The following is a 26,572-nucleotide window of genomic DNA, read 5'->3' as shown; positions in this document are numbered from 1 at the left end:
AGGGTTTACATTTGTAACAAAGTAGAGATTTCACTCACCGTATCCCATTGCCATGCCTCCCATTCCCATACCTCCCATTCCCATGCCTCCCATTCCCATGCCTCCCATTCCCATGCCTCCCATTCCCATTCCTCCCATTCCCATTCCTCCCATTCCCATGGCCATAGGGTCCATCATTCCACCATGTCCAACTGAAAACAGAGAAAAACAATGGCACAAGTTCAATACGCAGTTGTTACAAAGGTTTGTGTAGGCATTATTTTCCCTGTGCCATGGAGTGCCTGTCCAATTATAAAACAGCCTCCCTTTCTATAGATATTTTGTGCACCCAAAACGCCACCTTACAATATAGCCTCCCACATTTCTCATGCTGAAGACGATGCAATAATAACCGTGAATCAGATTTAGACAAGTTTTTGTTCATGAGTGATATTTGGGATCTTTAATTCCTCATTTACTATTAGAATGGTTTGACAAGTGGGGTGAACAAATTTGTATCAAAGCTTGTTCCCCAAAAATGTATGAAGAGAAACCCTAGACACTCGTGGCATACCAGGGTGATGCAGCTGATCCACCGAAAAAAGCGATTGCGCCTTTACAGGAGCTGCCTGAACAGCAGCAAATTGTCGTTTATAAACTCACTTATAGACGGAAGCTGCTAGAATGCTTTCATTACAATACCCCTCTAACAACATTCATAGAACACCATTTATCTGAATTATCGAAAACAATCAGTCACCCTTCTTCTAATCCAACCTCAATAATTGGTAATGGAGAGCCTTGCTCTGCTGCTGCAAATATATCTGAAGATTTCAACGCTAAATCTAAATCTGTTCTTTGTACCCGATAACGGCACTAACCCTTTGTTCGTCATAAATATTACACTGCCATGTTTAAAAAAATTAAATACAGCTTCCAGGGGCTCACACCTTTCAGTTAAACATTGACAACACTAAAGGTAAGGTCTGAAGATCATTCCGAATGCGTTTTTGAATAAATATTCAGAGCGCTGTGCGTCGTATCTAATTTCGATGTTTCACAAATCAGTAGAATTTGTAATTGGGCTTACCACTTCAAAAACTGGTGAGGTTCGACCAATATATGGATCAGCAACTAATCTCAAGTTGCAGGCCAATGTCGTTGCCTAGTCACATGCTGTAACTGGTGAGGTTCGACCAATATATGGATCAGCAACTAATCTCAAGTTGCAGGCCAATGTCGTTGCCTAGTCACATGCTGTAACTGACTAGAACAAATATTTCAGAAGCACATTCTGCTATTCCTCAGTGATAATCGTACACTTTCTCAACAGCGGTATGGTCCCCAAGCCAACTTTTCATCAATTACACCGTTATTCTAATTTACATATCACAATTTGTCGGCACTTAATAACCATAGAGAGATAAATGCGATACTTCTTGACAACGGAAGGGTGTTTCCCACAGTGTGTCGTAACAAACTTCTAAACAAAGAGGCTGCTCTCTGTGGTTTTTACGGAGAAGAATTCTTAGGTTGAATGCGAGACGAACTGCATCTTGGGTCTTAAATTGTAAGATTCAATCGCCAACGTTCTTCTCCCGTCAATGTTTCTTCAGGTGTGTCCGAACGCCCTGTGTTTGGGCGTCCTTAATTTATTATGTGTTTTATGATGTGGCAAGCGTTATACGACTCACTACAGTCAAAATTTGGCTCGATGCAATTCACTGTATCTTGTAAATAATATCGCTAACGCAAATGGTCAAATATTATAAAATAATGCGCTTTCATCTAATGCATTTTCCTAAGCTTGATAACAATTTCTCCTTGAGTCTTTTTTATTTTGTGCGTTTTTATCTGCTCGATATGTCAGTTTCGCAGTGAATATTATATGCCTTTGTTGAGCTGAACATGCTTATAATTTTATTAGCGTTATTCCGATTTTTTGCCTCCCCTGCTGATAGCGTTTTGTTTGAAACCTAGATACGTGAGAGCTCTTGCTGCTGTAGGATAACGAGGCCTGTCATGCAGTCGTCAATGTTTCCCTTGTTTTTCAACAGTCCCAGTGTTTCAGTGTAAAAGCTAAACCATTTGCATTTATTGATTTGGGTACGTCATTTCTGTACCTTAGTGCCGGTACACCATCTGCAGCAGGCACCAGACGTTTCACGTAAGGCTGCGTTCCTGATGGAGCCTATCCAATTTTTTTTCACCAAAATGATATGCTGATCCTTTGTCGCCAAGTGGACCAGGATATGTTGGCATGATAGTGTCTAACAAAGTGGGACGTATTTTAGAAGTGATAGTAGTTGATTCTTTCAATATGATAATCTGCGAGACGTGAGACATGGTCGACGATATCATGCGGGAGTGCAGGTCATTTAAGAACGCTCGCAGGCGACGCTTCGACCTTCAGGTCGCGCGCCTTCCCATCACGGCTGGAACATCGTCGTGCGAACACGTCCAGTCGTAGTCCATATTAGTTGCAGCACAGTGCTTGTGGCCGAAAGGGGTTCAAGGCTACAAAGCCGTGCTGACCTCCGAAAACTTGGTTTGATAAATACCAGCGATTTGAACGGCGTTTACCAGTTAAATTTTTAACTGCTAAACGTTAAAAGTTAAATGTTTAACTGCTAACTGTTCAAGTTAAGCGTGTCTGCGCAGTTTTGGAGCCCCGTCGACGACGAGCACCATGTTACAGCTCATATATAACCAGACTGTTCCTGCATCACAGGTGCCGCTAACCGCGGAACGCGTGACAAGGAATATCTGGACTGAACTTGAGGCAGCATCTGCTGCGTCCGCGTGCTCCCAGCCCCTGTGTGTCATGCTCTCAGATGCCAAGAGCTTTCCATTGTCGGACTGCATTCCGCGTCGGCCATCGTTTCCTCCCGAACGAGTAACCATCTCTCTCTCTCTCTCTGTTATATGCCTAAGGCAGGAAACTTCCCCTAAATACGCGCAATCCCGTTGACTGAAGGACTGTTGACGACCATCCCACTTGATTCAACTGCTGTCATATTGGTCACGTCGCCCTCTATCGCAGCGACTGGTTGTTCTAACGTCCTCCTGCGCCCTATACCCTAACAGTCGCCCTGAGAGCAATCCCGGCCATGTGCAACCTGACCACGAACCACCTTATTCCACAATGACGCTCTACCCGTGTCGTACCATGGTTCACAATTTATGCGTGGACACGAGTACAGTTTAGCACCGTCAGTTGCCCATTATCTCTCTCAACACAATTCCATCACCCGTCGCCACCTAGTGGTTGTCTGCCTTCGGAAAGCTAGACGATGCGGCTGCTGGAAGTAAGGTTGTATTGTCGACTTGAGTGCGAATTCATTTACCCACATTGCCGACTAGGCGTAGCCTCACAGACGTTACTGCGGACGGTGTGCTTGTCGCTGATCTTGTGACAAAGGCACACTTGTATCGCTGATGCATTCACAAATTATTCCCCCCCTGAAGTCGATGATTCTCACGACATCTACGTAATCAATCATCTATATCGACGATGGCGCAACACTTCCTTTCCTTGGGACGTGTTTAGCATGCTTAAGTATAACCGACGGCTTCACGAATATGCTGCTTGTTGTTCTCGAGCAGTGCTGATGTGAACTCGTCGTTGGCATGGGCTTCCTAAATGCTCATTCCGTTTTTATTTACTCTAGAACGGTGTACTCCAGCTCGACCTACCTCTTCACATTGATTCTACGGCTAGACGACAACGGCGCATGTTCTCCATCGGTCATGTTTTGACTGTCAGCTCGAGCCATTACGTACGGGAACTTAAGGTCGTTTTCATCTATTCCTGACGGTGATTACATGTTCACTCCGTTTGCTGGTGCTCTATTGGCCTATATAAGTATGGCCGATCCCCACACCCTTCTCACGATCACTAACATAGTGTCTCTGCCCATCTCGAACTTCGACTGGTGCACGGACCTTATCACGGGACACATGGTCCTGGCCAACGTCTCTGCTGTCGATGAGTATGTCATTTTGCCTTGGCCTGCTGATGATTCTTAGTCCTCCAATGCAGCCTCCATCTCGTACAGTTCGGTAGATGGTGGTTCTGACATGATGGCGCCGAATTTCCTTCAAGCGCAGGCTGGGAATTAATCTTATTTATAAAAAAATACTTCTGGTAGAGTAGTGATGACAGAAACACCGCATAGCGACTGCATGTAGAACCAGTGCTAGCAAAAAATACAAAAATGAAAAGTGCATTAAATCACTTTCAAATGGGAATAACAACATGGCTTTAGGGTTGCTCAAGTGGCGCACGCTGTTTCTTGTTTCTTGGTTAGTGGTTGCAGCTCTCATATATTCCCGTGGCATTCTTCTTCAAAAGAAGACGCTGTTATACTCACCCATAGGGTCCATGCCGCCCGTCATTCCTCCATGGTTCGTCATTACAGGCCCTAAATACACATACACCGCACGTCAGTGTTACATGCTGCGTTGTACGAAGATATGTAGACTATTTATTTGCAATAAGCATTCAACAATCCTGAAGTATCGCAGAAGCCCCCTTCACTGTAGAATAAACCAGCTACGCGGGTGGACTTCTGTGATGGAGTGTTCATTTGAGCATTTAGGTGATTTCGCTGTCAATCTAATTCAGTTCAAAAATCTTCATAGCCGCCACTGCTGATATTATAACGTCGGCTGCCTTGCGTAAATACCTTTGAGTATGCGACGCGGTTCCTTTTGCAAGGACTGAAGCATGGTGTTTTGGTTTCGGGGTCACTGGTTCCTAGCATATGCTTCAGATTCAACAAAATTGTGCTTTATTTAGGTGGTAGCACCTTAACGCAAATAATTTTCATATATCAACGTCGACGCAAGAAGTACAGCTCAACGTAGTATTTCTGCGGAAACCCGCAAGGAGGAGAGAAGTAATGAATAAAGGGAAAACCAGACATCCACCCGTTCGTAGCAATTTCTACAACCCGGGACCACCGCCTTTCCGGGGCAGCCACTCTACCACCTGAGCTAACTAGGCGGCTATCAGATGGCAGGGCGAAGTCGAATTTGTCGACAACACGAAGCAAAGGCAAGAAGTGCAGTTCAGTAAAGTGACACTGTTGTCGTCGGCAAGCTGGTAGCTCTGACTCGACCTTCTTGGTGCAACATGCTTCTCAGAATGAGTTGTGTATTCAGGCAACGTTCCTCTTAAAGTGATATCATCCTCTTTAGTGCATATCATCCAGCGTCCTTCAACACCTAATCAACTTCAGAATGCAGTAGCGGTCCGCCATAATTCCCACATTAAAGCCCACATTCTACGTCCGCTACACCCAGATATGGTGCTTAGAGTTAACATATAAGGTATTGTTGAGCCCCGGCTGTGCGCCTATTTGCCAACTGCTGCTGGCTTTGCCATCCACTGATAGCTGTTACTTACAACTGTGTAGTTCACAAAAAAAAACAATTCGACAGTCGCATTTCCCATGCTGGGTGGCTTTCAGGGCTGCTACCTTATTATTAGAACCAATACCTTATTATTGGTGCTCTTATATTACGTTATGCCATAACAATATTGTCCAAGTATTTGCAGTATTCCCTACATAGGGACTTGCGTGCCGGGCTGTGTAAACCTGGAAACGCGCCTTTTCTTTGCGTTACCATTGGAGGAGGCACACAGATGATTCTCTTGAATACTCCCTCCTTTCCGGTGCAATTTGACACACGGACATCCATGGAGAGGATAATATGTCTAAATTATTCGACATTCATTTACGCAGCTTCTTAAAGCTGAACAAAAGGACACTGACAACAGCTGGGACGCATAAATGAAAAAAGAGCCGCACTTTTACCTAGATGCCAACAATAGACACTGATAGCTCAGTATCGGGCAACTACACCATGTGAAACTCGTCATTTTTTCGGCTGTAAATATTATAGTAAACATTCGCTTGCTAATTAAAATAACCAAGGATGTCACGCACGCACATGCAAAGATGAACAGATTTCAGTCGATGATCGCCATAACTGGATTTCCCAGCGCTCGCGTGATGTAGAGCGCAGGCAGACAAGAGCGAACTCTTCGTGTCAGCTCGTGCTTCACAGCGTCTCCGAAACTTGACCTGGTGCGACCTCGAACACTAGGCGCAACAGAAGACAGCTCATATAAAGTTGCAGCCACCTCGGATCGCGCAGAATTTGCAGCCGCCAGAGATTGCGTCCAAGGAAAGGGGCACAGGCCGCGTATATGCTCAGCCGCACCACGGCCCATGTGATGCAGTAGATACGCCGTACCTGCCTGCCCGAATCGGGCGATTGGTTCCGTGACCTCCAACATTGGGCGCAAGAAGACGGCGCGTATCAAGCCATCATTATTTTCGGCTCATCCTAGCGCTCTTTCCTTCACACCTGCGTTACTGAGCGCATGAGGCGGGATATGAGCTCATCTCATTATAACTTTACAATAAACATCACGGCGACGGCAAAAGTTCAACTGTAGTGTCCCTATAATATACATTGCAATAAAGTGCCGGCACGAAGCGTAGCCGCGCCACATAATCATGTTGCCAGGTCAAGATGCCGTTCCTACAGATCACTTATTCTCTGTTAAACATGCCCTACGCACCATCGTATCGTCAATATTTTCAAGGAGGAGAATTTGGTGTGCACAATCAGCAAGCTATTATAGACCGATCAGCTTACTGTCCGTTGCCTACAAAGTATTTACTAAGGTAATCGCATGTGGAATCAGGAACACCTTAGCCTTCTGTCAACTAAGGGACCAGGCAGGGTTCCGTAAAGGCTACTCAACAACACACCATATTCACACTATGAATCAGGTGATAGAGAAATGTGCGGAATATAACCAACTCTTGTATGTAGCTTTCATTGATTACGAAAAAGCGTTTGATTCAGTCGAAACCTCAGCAGTCATGGAGGCATTACGGAATCAGGGTGTAGACGAGCCATATGTAAAAATACTGAAAGATATCTACAGCGGCTCTACAGCCACCGTAGTCCTCCATAAAGAAAGCAACAAAATCTCAATAAAGAAAGACGTCAGACAGGGAGATACATTCTCTCCAATGCTATTCACAGCGTGTTCACAGCAGGTATTTAGAGACCTGGATTGGGAAGAATTGGGGATAAAAGTTAATGGAGAATACGTTAGTAACTTGCGTTTCGCTGATGATATTGCCTTGCTTAGTAACTCAGGGGACCAATTGCAATGCATGCTCACTGACCTAGAGAGGCAAAGCAGAAGGATGGGTCTAAAAATTAATCTGCAGAAAACTAAAGTAATGTTTAACAGTCTCGGAAGAGAACAGCAATTTACAGTAGGTAGCGAGGCACTGGAAGTGGTAAGGGAATACATCTACTTAGGGCAGGCAGTGACGGCAGATCCGGATCATGAGACGGAAATAATCAGAAGAATAAGAATGGGCTGGTGTGAGTTTGGCAGTCATTCTCAGATCATGAAAAGCAGGTTGCCATTATCCCTCAAGAGAAAAGTGTAGAACAGCTATGTCTTACCTGTACTCACCTACGGGGCAGAAACCTGGAGGCTTACGAAAAGGGTTCTACTTAAATTGAGGACGACGCAACGAGCTATAGAAAGAAGAATGATGGGTGTAACGTTAAGGGATAAGAAAAGAGCAGATTGGGTGAGGGAACAAACGCGAGTTAATGACACCTTAGTTGAAATCAAGAAAAAGAAATGGGGGGGGGGGGGGGCATGGGCAGAACATGTAATGAGTAGGCAAGATAACCGATGGTCATTAAGGGTTACGGACTGGATTCCAAGGGAAGGGAAGCGTAGCAGGGGCGGCAGAAAGTTAGGTGGGCGGATGAGATTAAGAAGTTTGCAGGGACAACATGGCCAGAATTAGTACATGACCGGGGTTCTTGGAGAAGTATGGGAGAGGCCTTTGCCCTGCAGTGGGCGTAACCAGGCTGCTGATGATGATGATGATGAATCAGCAAGTGCTACGAGACCCTCAGTATACTTGTAGCGGTGGAGATGAAACAGCAGATAATCTTTCGACACTCGTCAGCTTTGCTCCTGCAAGCACAAGTAGTGGCTTTTCCGAATAAAAAGAAGGTTCACAAGATGGCGCACTTTCGCTCACGAATTTTCTGATGTTAACACCTATAGGAACACTAATGGCACTATTCTTGAAGCGCTATCTGTGAGCAAGTGGACACGAATGTACACCGGGGGCCGTGCCTGCTTAATACATTCTTACTTTACTTTGCAGTAAACAGATTCTGGGTTCTTACTTGCCAAAATCACCATCTGATTGTCAGGCCCGTCGTAGAGCGGGACTACAGAATAATTTTTATCAACTAGGGTTCTTTAATGTGTGCCCAATTCGCGAGAACGAGCGTTTTTTCATTTCGCCCCCATCAAAATGCGGCCACCGCGGCCGGGATGCCTTCAGCTGGCATGTGTGGGTTTATTGACCAGCTGCCTTCACCAAAAAAGGTGAAGTACTCGCGACGCCTGCGGCAGAGAAGATGTTCCACGTCCGCCGCCAAGGTTTGTGAATCGTGGCGCTGACGAACACTCCCAGGTTTAGTTCTCGTATAGTAGAACACGAATACCCCAAAAAGTGGATGGGAAAACGGCACCGCGGTAGCTCAGCTGGTAAGAGTGTCGCATGCGTAATGCGAAGACATGGAATAGCTCCTCACCGGCGGCAAGTCGTTTCTTGATTCATTTTGATTGCTATTATTTTATAATTTCCTAAATTAAATTAGTAAGTACAAGTGATTTCCCCTATGGTACACTTGGTGTATGTGTTGTATTTTCACGATATGGTTAATAAAAATCGGGCCCCTTGGTTTCCTTCGTTCTCGTTCCTCTCTCTCTCTCTCTCTCTCTCTCTCTCTATATATATATATATATATATATATATATATATATATATATATATATATATATATATATATATATGTGTGTGTGTGTGTGTGTGTGTGTGTGTGTGTGTGTGTGTGTGTGTGTGTGTGTGTGTGTGTTTGTGTGTGTGCACCCTTTTGCACAAAAGCGGCGCTTTATGCAATTGCGGGGACATTTTCCTATAATGTAGCTAACACATCCACGCTTCTTTTTGCCAGAAGTAGAGCAGCATGGCATTTTATTTCTGCCTTCACCCATTTTCTAAAAATATTTGGTTATGAAATCCTCATTTCAACGATTCACACTGCAGCAAGATTTTTGTTAGTAAGAAAATAGCAGCCACACTTACCGGCGTTCCCAGTTCCCTCTTGGTGCGTTCCAGACGCTGGAGGGTGATCCGTGGTTGCATTGCCTAAAGAATTATGTATAAAGTGCATATGGGCTATATGCTGATTGTAATAGTAGCTTTAGGATTTAAATATACATTGTGCTCAGTGTTAAGCAAGGGTTAACGCGCGGACATAAACTCTATGCAGGTGAAGCGCTATACTTGTGATACCATATTCTAATTAAAATAAGTTTTCAATGCACACTATACGAGGTAAAACCATTTGATCCCCTTTGTAGTTTTGTTTTCACGGAAGCTCGAGAGAGAGACACAAGCTTTAAAAATATGCTGGAATGTGGAATGCTTCACGATTTTGCGTGTCATCCTTCCGGGGAGGGCATGCTCATCCTCTCAGCAGCGTTCAGATTTTAAAGCAAGTTTCAGCGCCGTCTTGTGCGATGGCTTAAATTTTGCGTGCAGGTTCTAGTAATTTAGCTTATTGCTAAACAGGACAATATAAAAACACATTTTTGATGTCAACTACCAAACGTATTGTAGAAAGTCATAATACATAAACAATGAGAAAACATTCACAGACGAATACGATACTCCCTAATGCGAAAGTTGAGCGCAGCTATATAGGTGTTTTCATTTTCCGATATATTGTGGCCAAGAATTTGAGAGAGACATCTAGCAGAGTCGGCGATCAATGAAAATGTGTTCTGATGACTCGGTGAAAGCTCCAGTGTTATGGCTGGTGCCGTGTGGCTTCCAGAAAGTATTGCACAATTCGCATCGCGCATGCAACGCGATTAAAAAAAGAATCGCAAAGCATGGCAATCGAAAGAAGCGCGAACGAGAACAAACCAAGCAAACCAAACAAGCGCGAGCGAGAGCTGACTCGAGCGGACGATAGTACGAAACAAACGGTCCGGCTGAAACCAGTCACGACTACGCATCGAGTAATTGGGCGGGTGTGCATGACACCAGTTTCCCGCGTGCGCGTCACTGAAGGGGCCACTCTTATTGGTCTCCATCGTTCGCCGCTCACGTCTTTCATGTGCCGCTCCGCGTTCGCTCTTCCATCTTTCCCTGTGCTCATTCGCTCGGTTACGCCGCCGACGCCGACGCTTGCCGCAGGAACGGGCGCCTAAGAGCTGCGCTCTAAGACCTTTGGCCATTGCAACAGCACTGATAAGTCAAGAGAATAGAAATTTTTGTAAAGAATATTATGCACATTGTTCACCCGGATATAGACCTCATCTTGGCGTGACTCTGTGTCTGGCTCGCCTCGTACGCAATCAGTATTTCGTGTCCTCGGGCTCACTATTCCACTGATTGAAGTTGACAGTGCACTGTCAGTGAATACTCCCGCACTTACTGACAGTTCTGCTTACAAGAGGAGTTCCTTTACCCACATATTGTGCAAGAAACATCCTGTATTCGTGTTTTACTTTGTCCATCCATTTCCCTCGCCATTGCAAAAGGCCAATCAGGGATGTTCTTTAATGCAAGTCTTCATTGTACCTCTGCGTTTACTTACTTGCGTGCGGCAGCCACTTAAGGAGGAGGATTGCTGCCGTTTCAAGGAGCTAGCACGCTATCATGCGTGAGGAAAGTTGGCAGAATATGCACCTCGAGGCTTCTTGATAAAGCAAATTTTGCTGTATACCACTATGCCGATGTCGTCGAAAATGCTGCATTAGTAAATGCTGCAGTAGGGAGCAACAGACGCCAGGAAAAAAAGTGCCTTAAATAGCCCTAACGGCTACCTCTTTAAAGGGAGACTGAAGAAAGAAACTTGAGTTCTGTTATTAAATAAACCTGGTACAATACCAAAAACAACTATGCAGGAAAAAGAGGGTAGGTATAAGAAAAAATAAAGACACATTGCAATAATGAAAGACGGAAGACGACGCCACTATAAAGTCATTGTACCAGCTAGCTGTGACATTATATGAATCGTAACGGTGCATCATCACACCTAGTAATTTATATTCATTATAACATTGCATTCTAAAATAGCACGACTCAACTTCGTATGTTTAGTGGTCCTTTAGACAGCCACAACTGCCTAAATACGGATAGATAGGTTCAAATACTCGACGTCACTCTGGCGGACTGCCACTGGGGCATGAGCAAAAGATTTCTAAAAAAGTCATATGATGGTGTTGTCTTCATTTTTTGTGCTACTATTTAGCCTCTTACTTCGAAACGAAGGAGAATAGATTTGAAAGTACAGCTCATCACCTTAAACTGCCTTACTGTTTCTCTTTGATGGCCCTTGAAGATTTCTGCGAAGGTCCCTGATTAGTCGTATCATCTGGATAAAAATTTCACTATCAGGAGCTGTAATTTTACCCTCGAATTGTAAAACTGCTCTTTAAGGTCTAAACCACATTACGGACATTGTCCAATTGGCTTATTTCAGTGCAATGTTCTAAAGGCCGCTGCTCTATTCATTGGAGCGTGCCATAACCCATTATAAGTAGGTGTAGTGGCGGGCCTGCGCGAACAGGTAGGTAGGCCCATGTATGAAATCATGTGCACTTTTTGTCGTTAATCGGCCAAGCAAGGTCCCATGAACATGCGGCTTGGCCAAGATGTCTGACAATAGGTCGGATATTTTGTAGAGATCTCCTGATTTACAAGGCTCCTCAAAGCTTGTGCGCTTTGTAACTTGGAGCCAGTAGCACATTATCGAACACTTTATTTTTAACTAAATGTTACAGCTGTTTCTCCTTGTACCCAAAGTGTACCACAGGTTTTATTCACATGTAAATTCTTGGTACGTGCGCGAAAAATTGTACGTGCCTGCAATGTAGCTTTTCCTTACTTAAAAATTTGTTTGCTGTAGTGTAATAACGAAAATTTGAATGGCTCTTTCCTAGATAACAGGTAACGTTTATACAACCATATGCCACAGAAATAAAAATCGAATGACTACTGCATACCAACAACACCTCTAAAGTATAAAGAAATGGTTTCATTAAGCTTTAAAAAGCTATGAAAATTTTGAAAAATCAACTAGTTTGCTTTTTTCTTCCTTTCATACCTCATCGTTTCTATCACAGGACACCTTGTATTACCCTGCTGTTATTAACAGCGGCCATTGGCTGCGTTTTCTTCATATAAAATCAATAAGTACCTAGGTGTTTTCTTCATTGCCTGAGGCAGTAGGCTATCTACGTAGCCTAGACGCACAGATATATTTGTATTGTAGCACGTTTCATACATTCAGCTAAATCATTTCTCGTGCACTGCCATGTTGTTGGCAGATAGTTTACTGCTTAAAATAGAATATAATGAATGGCGTATTTAGAGTCTATGTCACTGCTCTACAGATCGTCATCGTAATACTCACACGTTTCTTTAAAAAAGCTTTTTTTTTGTTCATCTCTTACACGCAAAACAAGGATCTGATTATGAGGCATACAGTAGTGGGGGACTCTGGATTAACTTTAAATATAGGAGTTCTTTAAAGTATTTACGTGCTCGAGCAAATAAAGTGAAATTGGAAATGTGAGAAAAATGTGCTGTGGCAAAATTATCTCTATGAAATATTGAATTGTTTTGCACAGGAAGTTTTATCGATGTAACACATATTTATATTACATGCATTAGCGTATTTTGTGTTCACCCCATTACGAAACTTTCAACACCATCTCGGTCTTGTGGTGCACACTATGCCGTTATAAACGGAGAGCACATTCAATGAGTCTGAGCTACTTTTCGTTTCCTTATTGTTTGTATTGTAAGAGATGCTTAGCAAGTAAACAGCACCGGCTGCTCCCCCTCTGCCTTTTCATGCGTTTCCATAAAGAAGATATAATTGGTACAGGAAAACAGCACACAAAGACTGTGACATCTGTAAGAATATTTTTCAGAAATGTGGTCTTGAGTTAATTGTAATATCAATGAAAACAACTTGCGTTACGTCAAGGCACTTGTCCTTCTACGGTTTCCAGCAATTTTCATTAATTGTAATATTGAATAAGCCCTGTCTGTAGGTAAAATGTATCAGTCTGCTGTGTGGATTTGGCAGGTGTGTATTTCACATAAATACTTATATCAGTGATTGTTTAACATTTCAAAGGAAAACATCATTGTGATATTTCAGAGAAAGGCCCGAATGAAAGTCAGATATACCCGCGAGGTCGTCAAGGTAAAAAAGAAAAGTTAAAATATATAGCATGTGAGCTCCGCAGTAACTGGATAAACAAATTGTAGCCTGCCCCAAACAAGACAGCTGGCATCGGTTTTGCAAAAGAAGGCAGCAGCTGCACTCACCAGTATGCTTTGAAGGAGTCTGCTTTGCTGTAGCCTTGTGGGTAGTGTTTTTGGTCCTGTGACCTAGAAATATACATCAGTGCAACATCTTTTACACTCTACACTTGTACACAATTTGTGTAAGGCAGATGTCTCGGTCACCCAGCTGTCGATGCTTAAAGAGCTTCCAGAAGCGCTTAAGTACCGAAGAAAGTCGCTGCAAATGTCCAGTGTCGCGCGCTTGCGCTCTCACTTCTACGTTTACGGGCGCCTTGGTGAAAACCTATTTCAGCTCCGAGAACTTTTGAGACCCAGTGCTGCCAATATTGCTGTCTGATAGAAGAGATAGAATATTTTTCTGGAGTCAATTTACACGAATCCAGAAATGCTACGGAACTAAATTTCTATGGTTGGCTGTAGCTTAATTTATTCCTAAAGCACGCGCAGTTTTCTATCTTCCTTACCTTAACAAATTCTGTAATGGCTGACAGGGGGGGTCGATCGCGTTCATCTTATTGGTTTGCTTTATTCCATAAACTAAAAAAAAGTCATCTGGTCGTGGTGCGTAGTTTTTTGTTGTCGCTGCAGCATTTTAAAAGAAATTTCTTGTATCAAATCTTGTATGAAACCCGGTCATGTGTTTAGTCTTATAGCTACTCAAGTACACATTTGTTAACTAATTCATGACGACATCATTACGACCAGTTTCGGGCAATAACCTAAATATCGGCTTTGATTTGAGGGCATCTGTATCGTCCAGAATAGTTGCAACTGCAAAAAGCAGCACATGTAACCTTCTCTTCATGAAGGAGATAAAAATTCTCAAGTACTTAGCATTACAATTTGCTCTTCAGCTTGCACTGCACAAACGTTCTATCGAGCTGTAATTGTTACAGCCTTAGGTTGTCGCGATAAACAGGCATATCTGGAGAGGAGGTGGGCTGTACTCACTGGAAGGCACCGGTTTCCTATTCTTTGCTGGGGCCTTCGGGCTTTTCTGTCGCACCCCTAAGAACATTTAAAATGCATCACTTGTTTTCGAAGCCGCTCCTGCAAACTTCGTAGGTTACAAGCACCTTACAATCAGCAGTCAAATTAAAATTCTTTAAAGCCCTCGCAGTAGTCCTTGGCAGCCACCGCAATTGTCTACCTGCTTGGCTATATGTTTCAAAATAAAATTTGTAAAAAAATGGCCGCTTCTTTTAATAAAATAAGTGACTACACGGTTTTATGGATTCCGCTAGCATGTTCGAGCTTTTCAAACGTACTGCAAATCTATTTCTCCGCACAAGGCCCGTGTAGTTTGCAAGAAACACAGGCGTTCCTCACCTTGGCAGGAGCTAGTTGGTCAACTCCTTGTCTCTTAATAAAGGTAATCTGGCACAATGTAAATAACGTAAGAAAGAAAAAGCAGACAGCCGAAAACAAATGGAGACACGTCTGCTTGAAGGCTAAACCTTACGCACTTGTTGCGAAGAGTCGGACCTTATCCAGTGTCCCATTTCCTGCTTTGACAAGTTCTAGAGTTGCATATGCTGTCGACGTTTCTCTCTCGTTCTAAAAGTATCAATTTTTTTCCTTTTTCTGATACCACCAAACGATGGCCAGTGGCCTTTTGCATGCTTAATCCAGTGGAGATATGACCAAAGCCACGGCCTCTGAAACGTGAAGTCCTGACAACGCAGAAACGATCAGTGAGTGGCAGATTGAAGCTCGTCGTCGTCACTTTTTAGGCATCAGGCTGCATGCCTGACGAGAAGTTTGACGAGTTACAGAACAGCCACTATAGCGGTAGCCGCAAGTCTTCGCCTCCTTCTTTGAGAACACGCATTCGTGATCTAGGCTCGCCATATCTGCTGGGCTGATTTGTGTGCTTCACGTCGTTTGTCCGCCTAGGTGTTTATTGTGGAAGTATTTAACCGCAAGCACATATTTTTAAACCACTTTATTGTGCCTACAAGCTGGAGGCTGCCCCGTAGCAAGGAATGTTGTAGCTGCTTTATCTTTTCGGCATGTGTCTTGTAATATTTACGTATGGCATGGTTGAGCTATGACATCATGACAGCATCCGGCTGGTATTAGACAGACACATGCGTCCACCGAATGGAGTTCATGCTTTTAATCCTCCGCAATAGCAAGAAAATGGTACCTCGCATTTCACCTAGCCGGTAATAACATCATACGCACTCTAACCTCAAGATCTTGCGAACAAAGAGCAGTCGGTCATCAGAGAAGTGATCAGCCCGAATGGAGCAGCAAATTGCTAGCGTTCACTAATCTATGAATGACAGCCAACTGAATGAATATCGTATACTATGCAGCTTTGTCTGTGGTTCGGTCTCAGTCTGACTGCAGCGCTGCAATAAAGGAAACATCTAAGCACGACTTTTCACACGTGCGCGACTGCGTCAACATAGGTATGTGTTTTTCTGCATTGATTTCAATGTGTATTAGGCTCGTAACAGGTCGCAGAATCAATTTGATGTCTTCCTTTTGTGTGCTTCGTCATTTGCCATCTTGAGGTCTGCACATTTATAAATGGTGTGCCGCAAGTCAGTCATTCAATGTCTATGCTTTGCGGTATTTAGATTAATAGTCCCATTAACATTAAGGAAGCCAAATATAGTATATACTCAGAGGGTGTATTGTTTTTCTTTTCTGATAACATAAGACTGCTAACAGAAATCGCTTTAGGTTTCTTGCGTCTTTAACAGAATGGCTGTCATACAAATTATTAAAAATAAACGCAAGAACAAAGGCTGTTATCTTGAGCTCAAGGAAAATTCGTCTAATAAGAAAGCCCTCTTTTTTAAGTAAATAATACTAACACCTATTACGTTACAAATTTACTTCCCTTGACTACTATTTGCAGCTACTATGGCAAGGGGACACGTAGATAAGTAAAACATACACAACTCACCGCATCTTTTCTTGGAATTTGCTGCCGCGACAAACACATTTTACCTCATAAAGACTAAAGATAGCCTATAGGGGGCTTTATTTTATTTCATACTAAAACTATTGTTCTTTTCTTTAGTTTTGGGATAACACCACTCTAGCAGACATTAAAAAGTTTATTGTTCTTCAGAAGAAAACGTTCTGAATAATGAATGACTGTGCTTATGTAACCCCAACTCATGTCATATACCTCTGTAATGTAATTTTCCGCCAGAAAACGAAATGTTTAGTTAGAGTTGCGTGCTTTTACACAAAAGGCACGAAATTCCATTTTTTTTTTCGAGTTGTAAGGCTGATGATGATGTGGTGGTGTTTTATGGCGCAAGGACCAGCTTTGGCCAAAGAGCGCCAGAGTTGTAAGAATGGCCCCATAGAAAAGACCTTACGAAACTCGTAAGAGCAACACTTTTGTTTTACCTCGTTGTAGAACAAATTTACGGCTTAACCAAGTTGACATATACTAAACCTAAAGGCTGAGTACTTAATTTTATGAGAACCTAAACAGCGTGTCTTCTTGCGCCCTCCCGGGTATTCATTTGCCAGTCAGCACACCTAGATGCCCCTTGTAATTACAACATTCTGCCCTTTGTTCATGCATAACTGTTTTGTCACACAGGCAGCACATTGCTGTTCTTTTTTCAGGAATTCTTATCAGCGCACTGAAAACGTTGTAATGTATATTAGTTTTTACATTATTATTATTATTATTATTATTATTATTATTATTATTATTATTATTATTATTATTATTATTATTATTATTATTATTATTATTATTTAACGAACAAATATCATCATTGATCATTGTCTGGCCTTTGTTCGTTACCTTTATGCTCCATCCTTAAATGTACTTAGGACAGCGCAGATAACACATCAGCACAAAAGGAGTCCGTGTAGGTAATCATATTTTTTGCAAAAAGAACACAAGCTACATGGCATTTTTGTTTAGGCATGCATGCAGTCACCAGGCACAGCACTTATAGTTAGCCATCGAGTCGTATTTGCAGTCGTGAGGTGCTGTATTTGCAACAAGCTGAATTTACTACTCACCCGTAAAACGGGAACCGGGCTTTCCGACGACATATCTGGGTCCCTCTAAAATGAACAATAGCGATGGTTTCCGCATCAGACATCGCATTGTAATGTGCTTTGTTCTATGCATTCAGCCATGTGCACAGACATTTTTGGTGCAATCGCGTTATGTTGGTGAGCACATACCGCAATCGCCTTCGTGGATCACCTTTAAATCGGTCCAGCAAAGTGGGATCAATTCAACATATAATAGGATGCAATGTCTTCATCGATCGACTAATTAATTCACTTATCGTATAATGGCGTTGAACCTTCCGAACTAACATCGGGGCTTTGAGAGACGCCATAGTTAGGGGTTATCTACAATAATGCTGAACCCGTGGGGTTAACGCGCACGTAGTTTCCTGTGCACAAGCAGTTTTTCATTTCACGACCATCTGAGTGCCCCGAAAGTTCCTCAAAAGCAAGCAAAGGCTAAATAGCCAGAATCGCGTCGGTCAGGTTCACATCCCTTAAGTAATGCTTCTTATTTTTCTTTTGTCACTTGCCATTTACGTTGTTTTAACTCTGCGGCTAGCCCTCTCATTCCCTGATATCCACTGCTGAATGTTCGAATTGGTTGTCTATCGGCTGCATAATGGCAAACAAAGCTTCAGACCCATTGCATTATCTCATTTGGCATTCTTCGTATCAATGAACAAGTCAAGATTGACGTTTTTAATAAACAACAAGCGCACAGAGTTACATTATCTGAGTTCTAGAGGATGCCCTCATTGCTTTCATACGTTACTCACGCAAAGATCTGTGAATGTTGTCGCGTGAGGGAAGACTGGAAAGAGTACGCAGAGATCGGCACATTTGCGTAGCAGAATTTCAATGTCATCTATGTCTTTCGGCAGCCATCTGAAAGCGTACTCAAGCAATGACAATAACAATTGTACGTCAAGTGTATGAATTCTATCCCCGCGGCACTATCCCCATCCCCAGAAGCCACCAGGTTCAACTGTTAGCGCTGATCGCATTTAAATTGCGACGAAGTGCTAAAGGCGCCTTCATTTTGATTCAGTTGCACAATAAAGACCCCCCTGGTGGTCGAACCAATTCTGAGTCCCCCTCTTTCCCTCCCGCTTCCCTATGGCATCTTTCTTAGCTCGTACGTTGCTTTGGGCTGTCGCACTCCATCTTTTTTTTTTTTTTTGAACAAGAGGGCAGAAAATACAAAAAGAAGAAACCAGGGGCCCTATAACGTAAAACTATTCCAAAATGTTTCTATTCCAATCTCCTGACGTCAAATTTGCGTAACCACCAACGCAAGCACCGGGCGATCACCCGCAGGGTTGTCTGAACAGACCAATCAAACTCTCTCCTCGTTCACAGGAGGTCACGTTTGTTTGCTTGAAAAACGAATAACATGGCCTACACTGAGCGGCTTGTCATATCTAATTGGCTGACAAGAGGCGAGGAGAACGCTCAAGTGGAGAGGGATTCGATGGGGCCGAGCCACTGCACTGAAAGTCGATAACCGGATGAAGAGGGTGGTGCCGGCGTCTACGATTGGTCGGCTTTGCCTTACTTAGCTTGCGGTGGCTAGTCGAAAATCGCGGCGGCATGCAACGGAAGCTCAAGAATGACGCTAAAACCGACCCTCAGCAAAGAAGAGTTGGCAGAATGAGGGGGTAAACGTGCCGAAAGTGCTCGAAAACGTTACACGGCCACGCAAGAAGCTTTATTATACCCAAATACACCTATGCTCTACGGCAGGTGCGAGTAGCCAGCGTCTCAGCGATCGGCGGCAGACATCTTCTATTCCTTTCGGAATGGGGCAGCCTGCGGCTATTCCGAAGAAAATTGAGTTTTGTTCGGCATATTAATGCATCTTTATCGCGTACACGTCACTTTGACGCGGTAAGTTTTTGCGGTTTTGTGAAGTCGCGTGACAGGCAGGGGAAGTGGGTGCAGCCCGAAAACTTTTGACCAATAGCCGAGGGCTAATGGCGAAAAGGGGTCGAATCAGAAATAACTGTTTTTCTTTTTTTCTGTCAAATCATGCATAAACAGTGTGTACACATCATATCAGATGGGGAAGTATCGCGGTTTTTGTGACGTCGCGTGACAGACAGGTGAAGTGGGGGTGGTCGAAAAAAGTTTTTGACCAATCGTGGAGGGCTGATAGCAGAATTGGAATAGAAAAGTTTGGGATAGTTTTACGTTATAGCGCCCCAGGTAAGCGGTTCACCGACGAGAATCGAGCATGCGGTTGTCATTGCTAGTAATAGCGCTTCATCCGAACTACGTGCACGGTTCTGGGCGCAGACATATGGCCCGAACGTCGTGGGGAGTCTGTGGGAGTTACGTAAGAGTTGACGTCGTTTAGGCGTTGTAAAGCCGCGCATAGGCTGAAGTAGCACCGTAGGCGTTTTGTAGAGCGGCCTCGCTGACCTATGGCACTCCGCACTCAGACGTAATTACTGGTGCTGTAAATGACTTCTGTTCGGCCGAGGTATACCGGTGGGCATCACATGCCTACTGGCAATGAATAGGCGGCCATGCAATTTGACGAATATTTTCGGCATGCTAGTCTAACTAGTTATCCCGCAGTATTGAAGCCTCTCACGTGTCAGGCCTCTACGGCCAACATAGTGGGAAGTTTGCTTCTTTGTCACAAACGAAGAACACTAAACCGTGTGTTTCTTTTATAAAGCACAGTGGTAGTATTGGCTATATATGTTCAATGGCTGGTACTGTGGATGAGTCGTTTCTTTTGTTCGTTTTTTTGTTATGATTTACTTATTTCTTGAGGTGGGCGATTGTCGACGGTTACATGTTTTACCTGATGTTCACTGAAGAAGAAATGCTGCTATCAACATAGAGGCGATTGCGCGCTTCTGCGTTGAGCTGGCACATCAACAACACATGGATACGCTAATGTTCACTGTGTGAAAATAACCAAACTACATTAATTTGTGGTTAGTTCAGTAACAAACACCGCAATCACACTTCCCTGTGAAGCTATCTTTGCAGCCTGCAGCATGATCTGCCCTGGCAGAGACGACGGCATTTCTACTCACTCGGTTTCTGTGCCGCAGAAGCTGGTCGTCGGTTCTCTGTTACTGTGTATTTGCCTGGCGTTCCTGGAAATATATCCGTACGAAAGATCCCGTATGGCACATGTAATCACGTAATAACATTCAAAGTTGAATATATCAAGCGGTAAATGTCCAACCGTATTGGAACTTTATTCAGGAGCTCGACAATGCAAGAGTGTGTTCACTAATTCTCACCATCAAGTTTCTTAGTCATCCCTGCACGCCAATGCTTAATTGTTCGTTTGTGTTTTGTGTAATTTCATTGTGAAAGAAATATCTTTATCACTCATAAATTTCCAAGCAATAGTAATAAACATTTATAATGTTTCCAGGTACGTGATTATTACCGACAGTAATGCCAGATATTTTGTTGCGACACCTTTCTAGCGTGTTAAGTATACTGAGTATCCAGTAGAAGGTTTCTTTTTTCCTCCATATGCTACTTTACGTGAAATGTATACGCATTACCGTTTCGTGACAAAATGTACAGTCCTTAGAAATACGAGAGAAACACAGAATTCGGTTTTCAGCACCTATTACTGGTGATGTTTTGATTTGAGCCTGGCATGATGGCGTGCAACAAGCAGTTTTCCCATCGCTACTTTAATTTCATTTAACGCTATGCGTACTCAACCACTACGGTCTCTTGAATGAACTTCGGTTCTTCCTTTTATAATTGCTGCAGCGGAAATAACGGGCGACATCCGGAAGATATTGCTAAGGGCATATTTTGGAAGTGAATGTTTTTCCATTCGCAATACATTGGCCTTTTGTAATTGCGTCCCATTAATGAGCGCCACCTATGTAACCAGTATCAAGCACTCGACACTAAACTCGCCGTGGTAGCTTAGCGGCTATATGGTGCTGCGTTGCTAAGCACAAGGTCACGGGATGGAATCCTGGCCGCGGTGGCCGCATTTTGATGGGGGCGAAATGCAAAAACAGCCTTGTACCGTGCATTGGGGCACGTTAAGTGTCCCCAGGTGGTCAAAATTAATCCAGAGTCCCCCCGCTACGGCGTGCCTCGTAATCAAATCGTCGTTTTGGCAAGCAAAATGCCAGATTCTTTTGGCAGTAATTGTGGTAAGAAGCGATCAGAGTAAGAAAAATAGTTAACAAGGGCATTTTATATACTTTGTTACTGTTGAATGAAGGAATTCGCCAAGAATACGCTTGATATAAATATATCCGAACAGCAAACAAGAGCTGTTTGCTTAGCACGACAAGTCTTTTTCCTACTAATGACCTCTGTGTTTTATATCAGTGTTTTCATTTCCCCAGTGTGCAGCAATAACGGTTTGGTGGTGCCAAACCACATGAAACTGCCTATTAGCTGCTTCTGCGACGTTTTGACGTCCACGTTCTTTTACAAACGTTTACCTTACTTATAGACTGCGAATATGCTGACTAGCGAAATTGGGATTTATTGTTAGCTCGCGCTTGCAGCAAAAATGCACATGACACACGTATGACCTCCGTCCCTACACAAAAGTGGCACAGCATCTATTTTTGTTTCGACTGTATGCCACTAGGTTGCGTCATTACTGAGCCTCGCAATAGAGCAGCATTCACTGTCATGTCACGGTGACGGTTGCACTCACCTGAAAGACTTGACCCGCGTCCTCTTGCCCCGTTAACGTTGTAACTTCCTAAACATATACAAAGACGCATCTGTAACACATGTTGTGGCATAAAATTCGCTGGTTAAAAATAGATTACAAAGAATTTGGAATGCCCTTAACCCCACCTAACTGAAGAAAGTGTTTGCGGTACGCAGGTTTGCACAAGAGCGATATTTATCGCACATGCATTTCGGGAATATAGATTACAATGTGTTTTAGGCCACTGCTCGGTTGTTTAAGATCTGCTTGCTTCTGCGAATGCTCTTCTCTGTTTGTTCTGGTTCCTTGTGTACGCAGACTTGTAGCAATTCTACCTTGGAATAAGCACGTTCGGTTTTGTTTTCTCGTATCTCCTGCGTCCGCAAGTTGCGAAGCATGATTATTTACTCGGAGGGCTTATGAAGTGTTTTTATGGTTCTCGCGAGAATTTTCGTACCTTCACTAAAACTTTTGTCCGCTCTCGTTAGAAACTTAACCCAATGTCTGCTATGCTAATTAGATTGCGTTTAGAAGGAGTTCTAGGAAATTGAGAAATTAAATGTTTCATCTGTGAAATTTTTTTCTATAGATCCGCTGGAGACCTTACGGCACCACAAGGTTATACTCGTCGTTCGTGTTTTGCTATAAACATTAAAATTTGAAATCCCTATTTTAGTTTAATGGGTAGTTAAAGATGAAGTCGTCTTATCTGCGGACTTGGATGCGTGTATATATATATATATATATATATATATATATATATATACATATATATACAGGTTTGAACCCGGATATATCGAATCTGAAGGGCATAATAAAAAAGTTCGATATGTACGTAATTTTTTACGTCAAATAAAAAAAATGAGAAAATGTCAGACAAGAAGGAACAACAATATTAAAGAAACTAGTTTCACAGCGAGTTGCACAATGATCTACGCGCACGCCAGTCACTGCACGGGAGCTTGAGATATACAAACTCGGGGAAATCGTGCCTTACATTGAACAAACAAGAATCATGGGCTTTAGACGAAAACGTTCATTAGTGTGGTAAGATTTGCGCCGCATTTTATTCTACAGCAGTTGCAAGAAAAAATTGGGCTCTGAAGGTAGTTAGCCAGCGAAGCTGAGGTATCACCTGATCCGACAGTTCAATGTGACTTAGCCTTGAGCGACAGAGCGATGCACTACATCAAATGATTGACAGCAATACTATTATCTAGACCCCGCTGTGTATATTGCCGTTGTTGTTCCTGTCACAGCTCATCACCTTCACGCTGATCTTCTGGAGTCCTACTATGCGTGGCCTTCCCATAACGCTATCACCAAACAAATGAAATCGGTTGCCAGGCTGGTTGTTTCTTTAAATATGAAAGTGTAGTGACATAACTCCTTGCTTCGTATGCGACAGTTGCCGCTTTGCAGAGCTGCAGCTTATGCAAGCGCAGTCTTTAACGGGAAACGCATGCGGCGAACTCTATGTGCTTTGCATTGTTCGAGTGAGCCTTATAATCTAGCATGTCGTTCTGACATTTGTTTTGGGCTTTTATTTATTGAAACGCATAATGGAGGTACGTCTTGCATGCGCCATTCCGTTGGAGATAGGCACTTTTGATTCAATTTGTGGAATGGTTTTCTGTCGAGTGTTCTGGTCCATGGCGACTAAGCGATGCCGCGATTCGAATAATATACAGCTTCGCCGTGAAAGAAAAGCACTCACATTACGTTTTGTTATTTTTGCGTAGCGTAGGCTAGCTAACTATACACTCTTTTGGCTAACATCCCTGCCTTCTTCCTTTCTATCTCCTCCTCCTGGTTTGGTGCTTGTAAAAACACCTCCTATTTTAGTGTGCGTGAGCCAGCGTTAAGCTATTGTATCGCATTTATTTCAACAGTTGGAAAGATAAAGTCACCAGGAAAAAAAAAAAGCATGACGTCAAGTACTGCTTGGATAAGAAGAACGATGTATTCATAGAATTAAGTACTATTGCGAGCAGACTCTACGGATCGGCGATTGTCTGGAATTCACGACTTGCTAAGAACAACTTACCATAAACCACCGAGGCTGCATTTGGCGTCAGAATGGTGGTACCGACGTAACAGTGAGGCAGAAATGGCTGATATCATTGAGCTGTCACTATAATTTCTAAGAACAATGAGGGCTACTTGAAATGGCGATGGCCAAAAATTACTAAGGCGTCTTCGCGTAATACCCTCATTCGGTTGGTTAGTCTCTCACGCACATGAAGATAGACAGGAGCGCCGGCTTTATTTCTTGCAACGCATTTCGGGCATGCAAGTGATGTCCAGGTGGCTGGGTGTGCCTGGATTTCTAGTGCTCCCTTTCAGCGGTCGCTTCCTCAGAGGAAGCGAGCGCTGAAAGCTATATATATATAAGCGACCGCTATAAATATATATATATATATATATATATATATATATATATATTTGAACCCGGGTATATCGAATCTGAAGGGCATAACAAAAAAGTTCGGTATGTAAGTAATTTTATATATAAAATAAAAATATTGTACAAAACTTTCCAAGAGAATTTTACAGCGGTTTGTTCTACACAATATTAATGCGCTACATGCGGGTTCGATATATCCGGGTTCGATTGTGTATACCTTCTACCACATGATTGGGGTAATTGGACATCGCATGGAGAAGCGTTCGTCCTGCAGTGAACATAAAGTTGATGATGATGATGTGATGATGATAGTGTCGACCGTCAGTTACACTTCGCCCCTCGAAGAGCGAGAATGCCTGTCGAGTGAACTCCTGAACGGGACTTGGGAATGTGGTGCACACGGTTGAAAACATGTATCCGGGAGCTGACGGAGGTGCTAGCGCATTTCTCTCGCATTTCATCACCACTGTCTTTTTTTTTTAATGCTTCTTCTAATCCCCATGTTCTTGGCCTACTCGCCGCTGTATTTTTTGGCATTTTCTCTCGAGGCAGCGACATGCCACTGCTGTACCCTTTAATAGCGTTTTAATAGTTTACCCGTTGATGTACTTTAACGCCCTTTAATGCACCCTTTATTCATGCAAATGTTTGCCTTTAGCCTTGTCCCCTAAGACAATCTGAATATTGTCAAAAATATATCAAGAAAGCAAGAAAGAAAGAAAGGAAGAAAGAAAGAAAGAAAGAAAGAAAGAAAGAAGGAAAGAAAGAAAGAAAGAAAGAAAGAAAGAAAGAAAGAAAGAAAGAAAGAAAGAAAGAAAGAAAGAAAGAAAGAAAGAAAGAAAGAAGGAAAGTCGCTCAAGCCCCTCATTGAGTTTGGGAACTTATATCATTGTTGAGTGGTAACTCAGGCGCGAACATAAATTTACCGGCGAGTTTTTGTTGCGAAATGGAGCTTAGCCTTGTATGTGTAAGAGAGGTTTAAATTTTGAGAAAGAGTACAGGGTTCTGCGACACGTGAACTACTACTAGTGAGCGTCAGAAACCCTAGAGCCTTTCATGCACTTAATTGTTACGAGGCTAGCACGGAAAAAAAAATTAGACAATAATGGAGTGTCAAGGTACACGCTGTTTCTCGTCAAACCAGTGAAGCTCAATATTGAAAAGCTTAATGAAGAGTAGGAAGAAAGGTAAACTTTGCGTTGCAGTGCTGATAGACTTCAGTTAGTTTCCCAACTTCCAGTCGAAGAGCCCCCTATCTAAAGCATCTACTTTACACAAATTATTATTATCATACGCAATAGTTCTACGCGCGTCTTAGCACTGAGATACGAGACCGTTTATAACGCTCAGTAATATCGCTATATCTATACTGGTGTCTTGGCGGCATCGCTGTTGCCAGGCAGCATCCGGAGCCCTGGCGAAACCTTCACAAAAGGAAATGGCTGTTCATGGCGTTGCTCAGAACAGCCGCAACAAAATGCGGTTAATAGGTGGTGATGCCGTTAAAATTTACTCACTCCTTCCTTTAACGAGCTCCACTTCTGTGATTATAACCACCACGACAGCAACTCGGACGGTGATCAGGGCGACCTTCATTATTACCTGCCTCACCAAAATTGGAAGCTGAAGCTCTACATTTGCGAATAGGTTCTAAATACATCTGCTGAGCGCGCGATTAAAGTAAGCGCAGCTTGCGAGAACAGCTTACGTGAAGAAGAGGCGGACATTGTTAGTTAACAAGTGACAATACGACTGAGGCTGTTTCTTTTTTACATTTACTTTCTATCGCTTTCCCCCTCTCCGGCTCAACAAGGCCCGCTGCGCCTGAGTATAAAGCAATAGAGTAAGCGAGAACAAGCGGCGATAGATCATGCTAGACAATCGGACACCGTGGTTCAGGTGCCCTCTTCACGTTCAAATGTAGTAATACATAAGCCAGTATTGCCACCATTGTGCACGAGCGGACGGCATACAACGCTGCACCACTGCATGACAAATGGTGACAGAAAGTACAAAAAGTTTACGCAGTATTACCGCGATTTG

The 26,572-nt window shown here is 43.1% G+C and overlaps 1 protein-coding gene across 4 annotated transcripts in view; it reads right to left on the bottom strand.

Moving 5' to 3' along the window:
• Nucleotides 1-26,256, bottom strand: part of LOC142588389 (uncharacterized) — a 39,425-nt gene extending 13,169 nt beyond the window's left edge. Inside the window, exons 1-9 of one of the 4 annotated variants that reach the window (XM_075700025.1) lie at nucleotides 26,047-26,254; nucleotides 22,123-22,170; nucleotides 20,504-20,566; nucleotides 17,454-17,498; nucleotides 14,397-14,453; nucleotides 13,467-13,529; nucleotides 9,198-9,260; nucleotides 4,353-4,403; nucleotides 39-191 (exon numbers count right to left, since the gene is read on the bottom strand). In XM_075700025.1, coding sequence (XP_075556140.1) covers nucleotides 39-191; nucleotides 4,353-4,403; nucleotides 9,198-9,260; nucleotides 13,467-13,529; nucleotides 14,397-14,453; nucleotides 17,454-17,498; nucleotides 20,504-20,566; nucleotides 22,123-22,170; nucleotides 26,047-26,125 — 622 coding nt within the window. In that variant the 5' untranslated portion in view covers nucleotides 26,126-26,254. Of the gene's footprint in view, nucleotides 1-38; nucleotides 192-4,352; nucleotides 4,404-9,197; nucleotides 9,261-13,466; nucleotides 13,530-14,396; nucleotides 14,454-17,453; nucleotides 17,499-20,503; nucleotides 20,567-22,122; nucleotides 22,193-26,046 lie in introns of all 4 variants that reach the window. The other 3 variants (XM_075700024.1, XM_075700026.1, XM_075700027.1) reach the window with 3 other exon arrangements.
• Nucleotides 26,257-26,572: the final 316 nt, after the last annotated feature.

This window comes from Dermacentor variabilis, chromosome 7 (genome assembly GCF_050947875.1).
Source record: "Dermacentor variabilis isolate Ectoservices chromosome 7, ASM5094787v1, whole genome shotgun sequence".
NCBI classification, from domain to species: Eukaryota; Metazoa; Arthropoda; class Arachnida; order Ixodida; family Ixodidae; genus Dermacentor; species Dermacentor variabilis.
The sequence above is the reverse complement of the archived record's forward strand: the minus strand, read 5'-3'. Positions and strand labels throughout refer to the sequence as shown.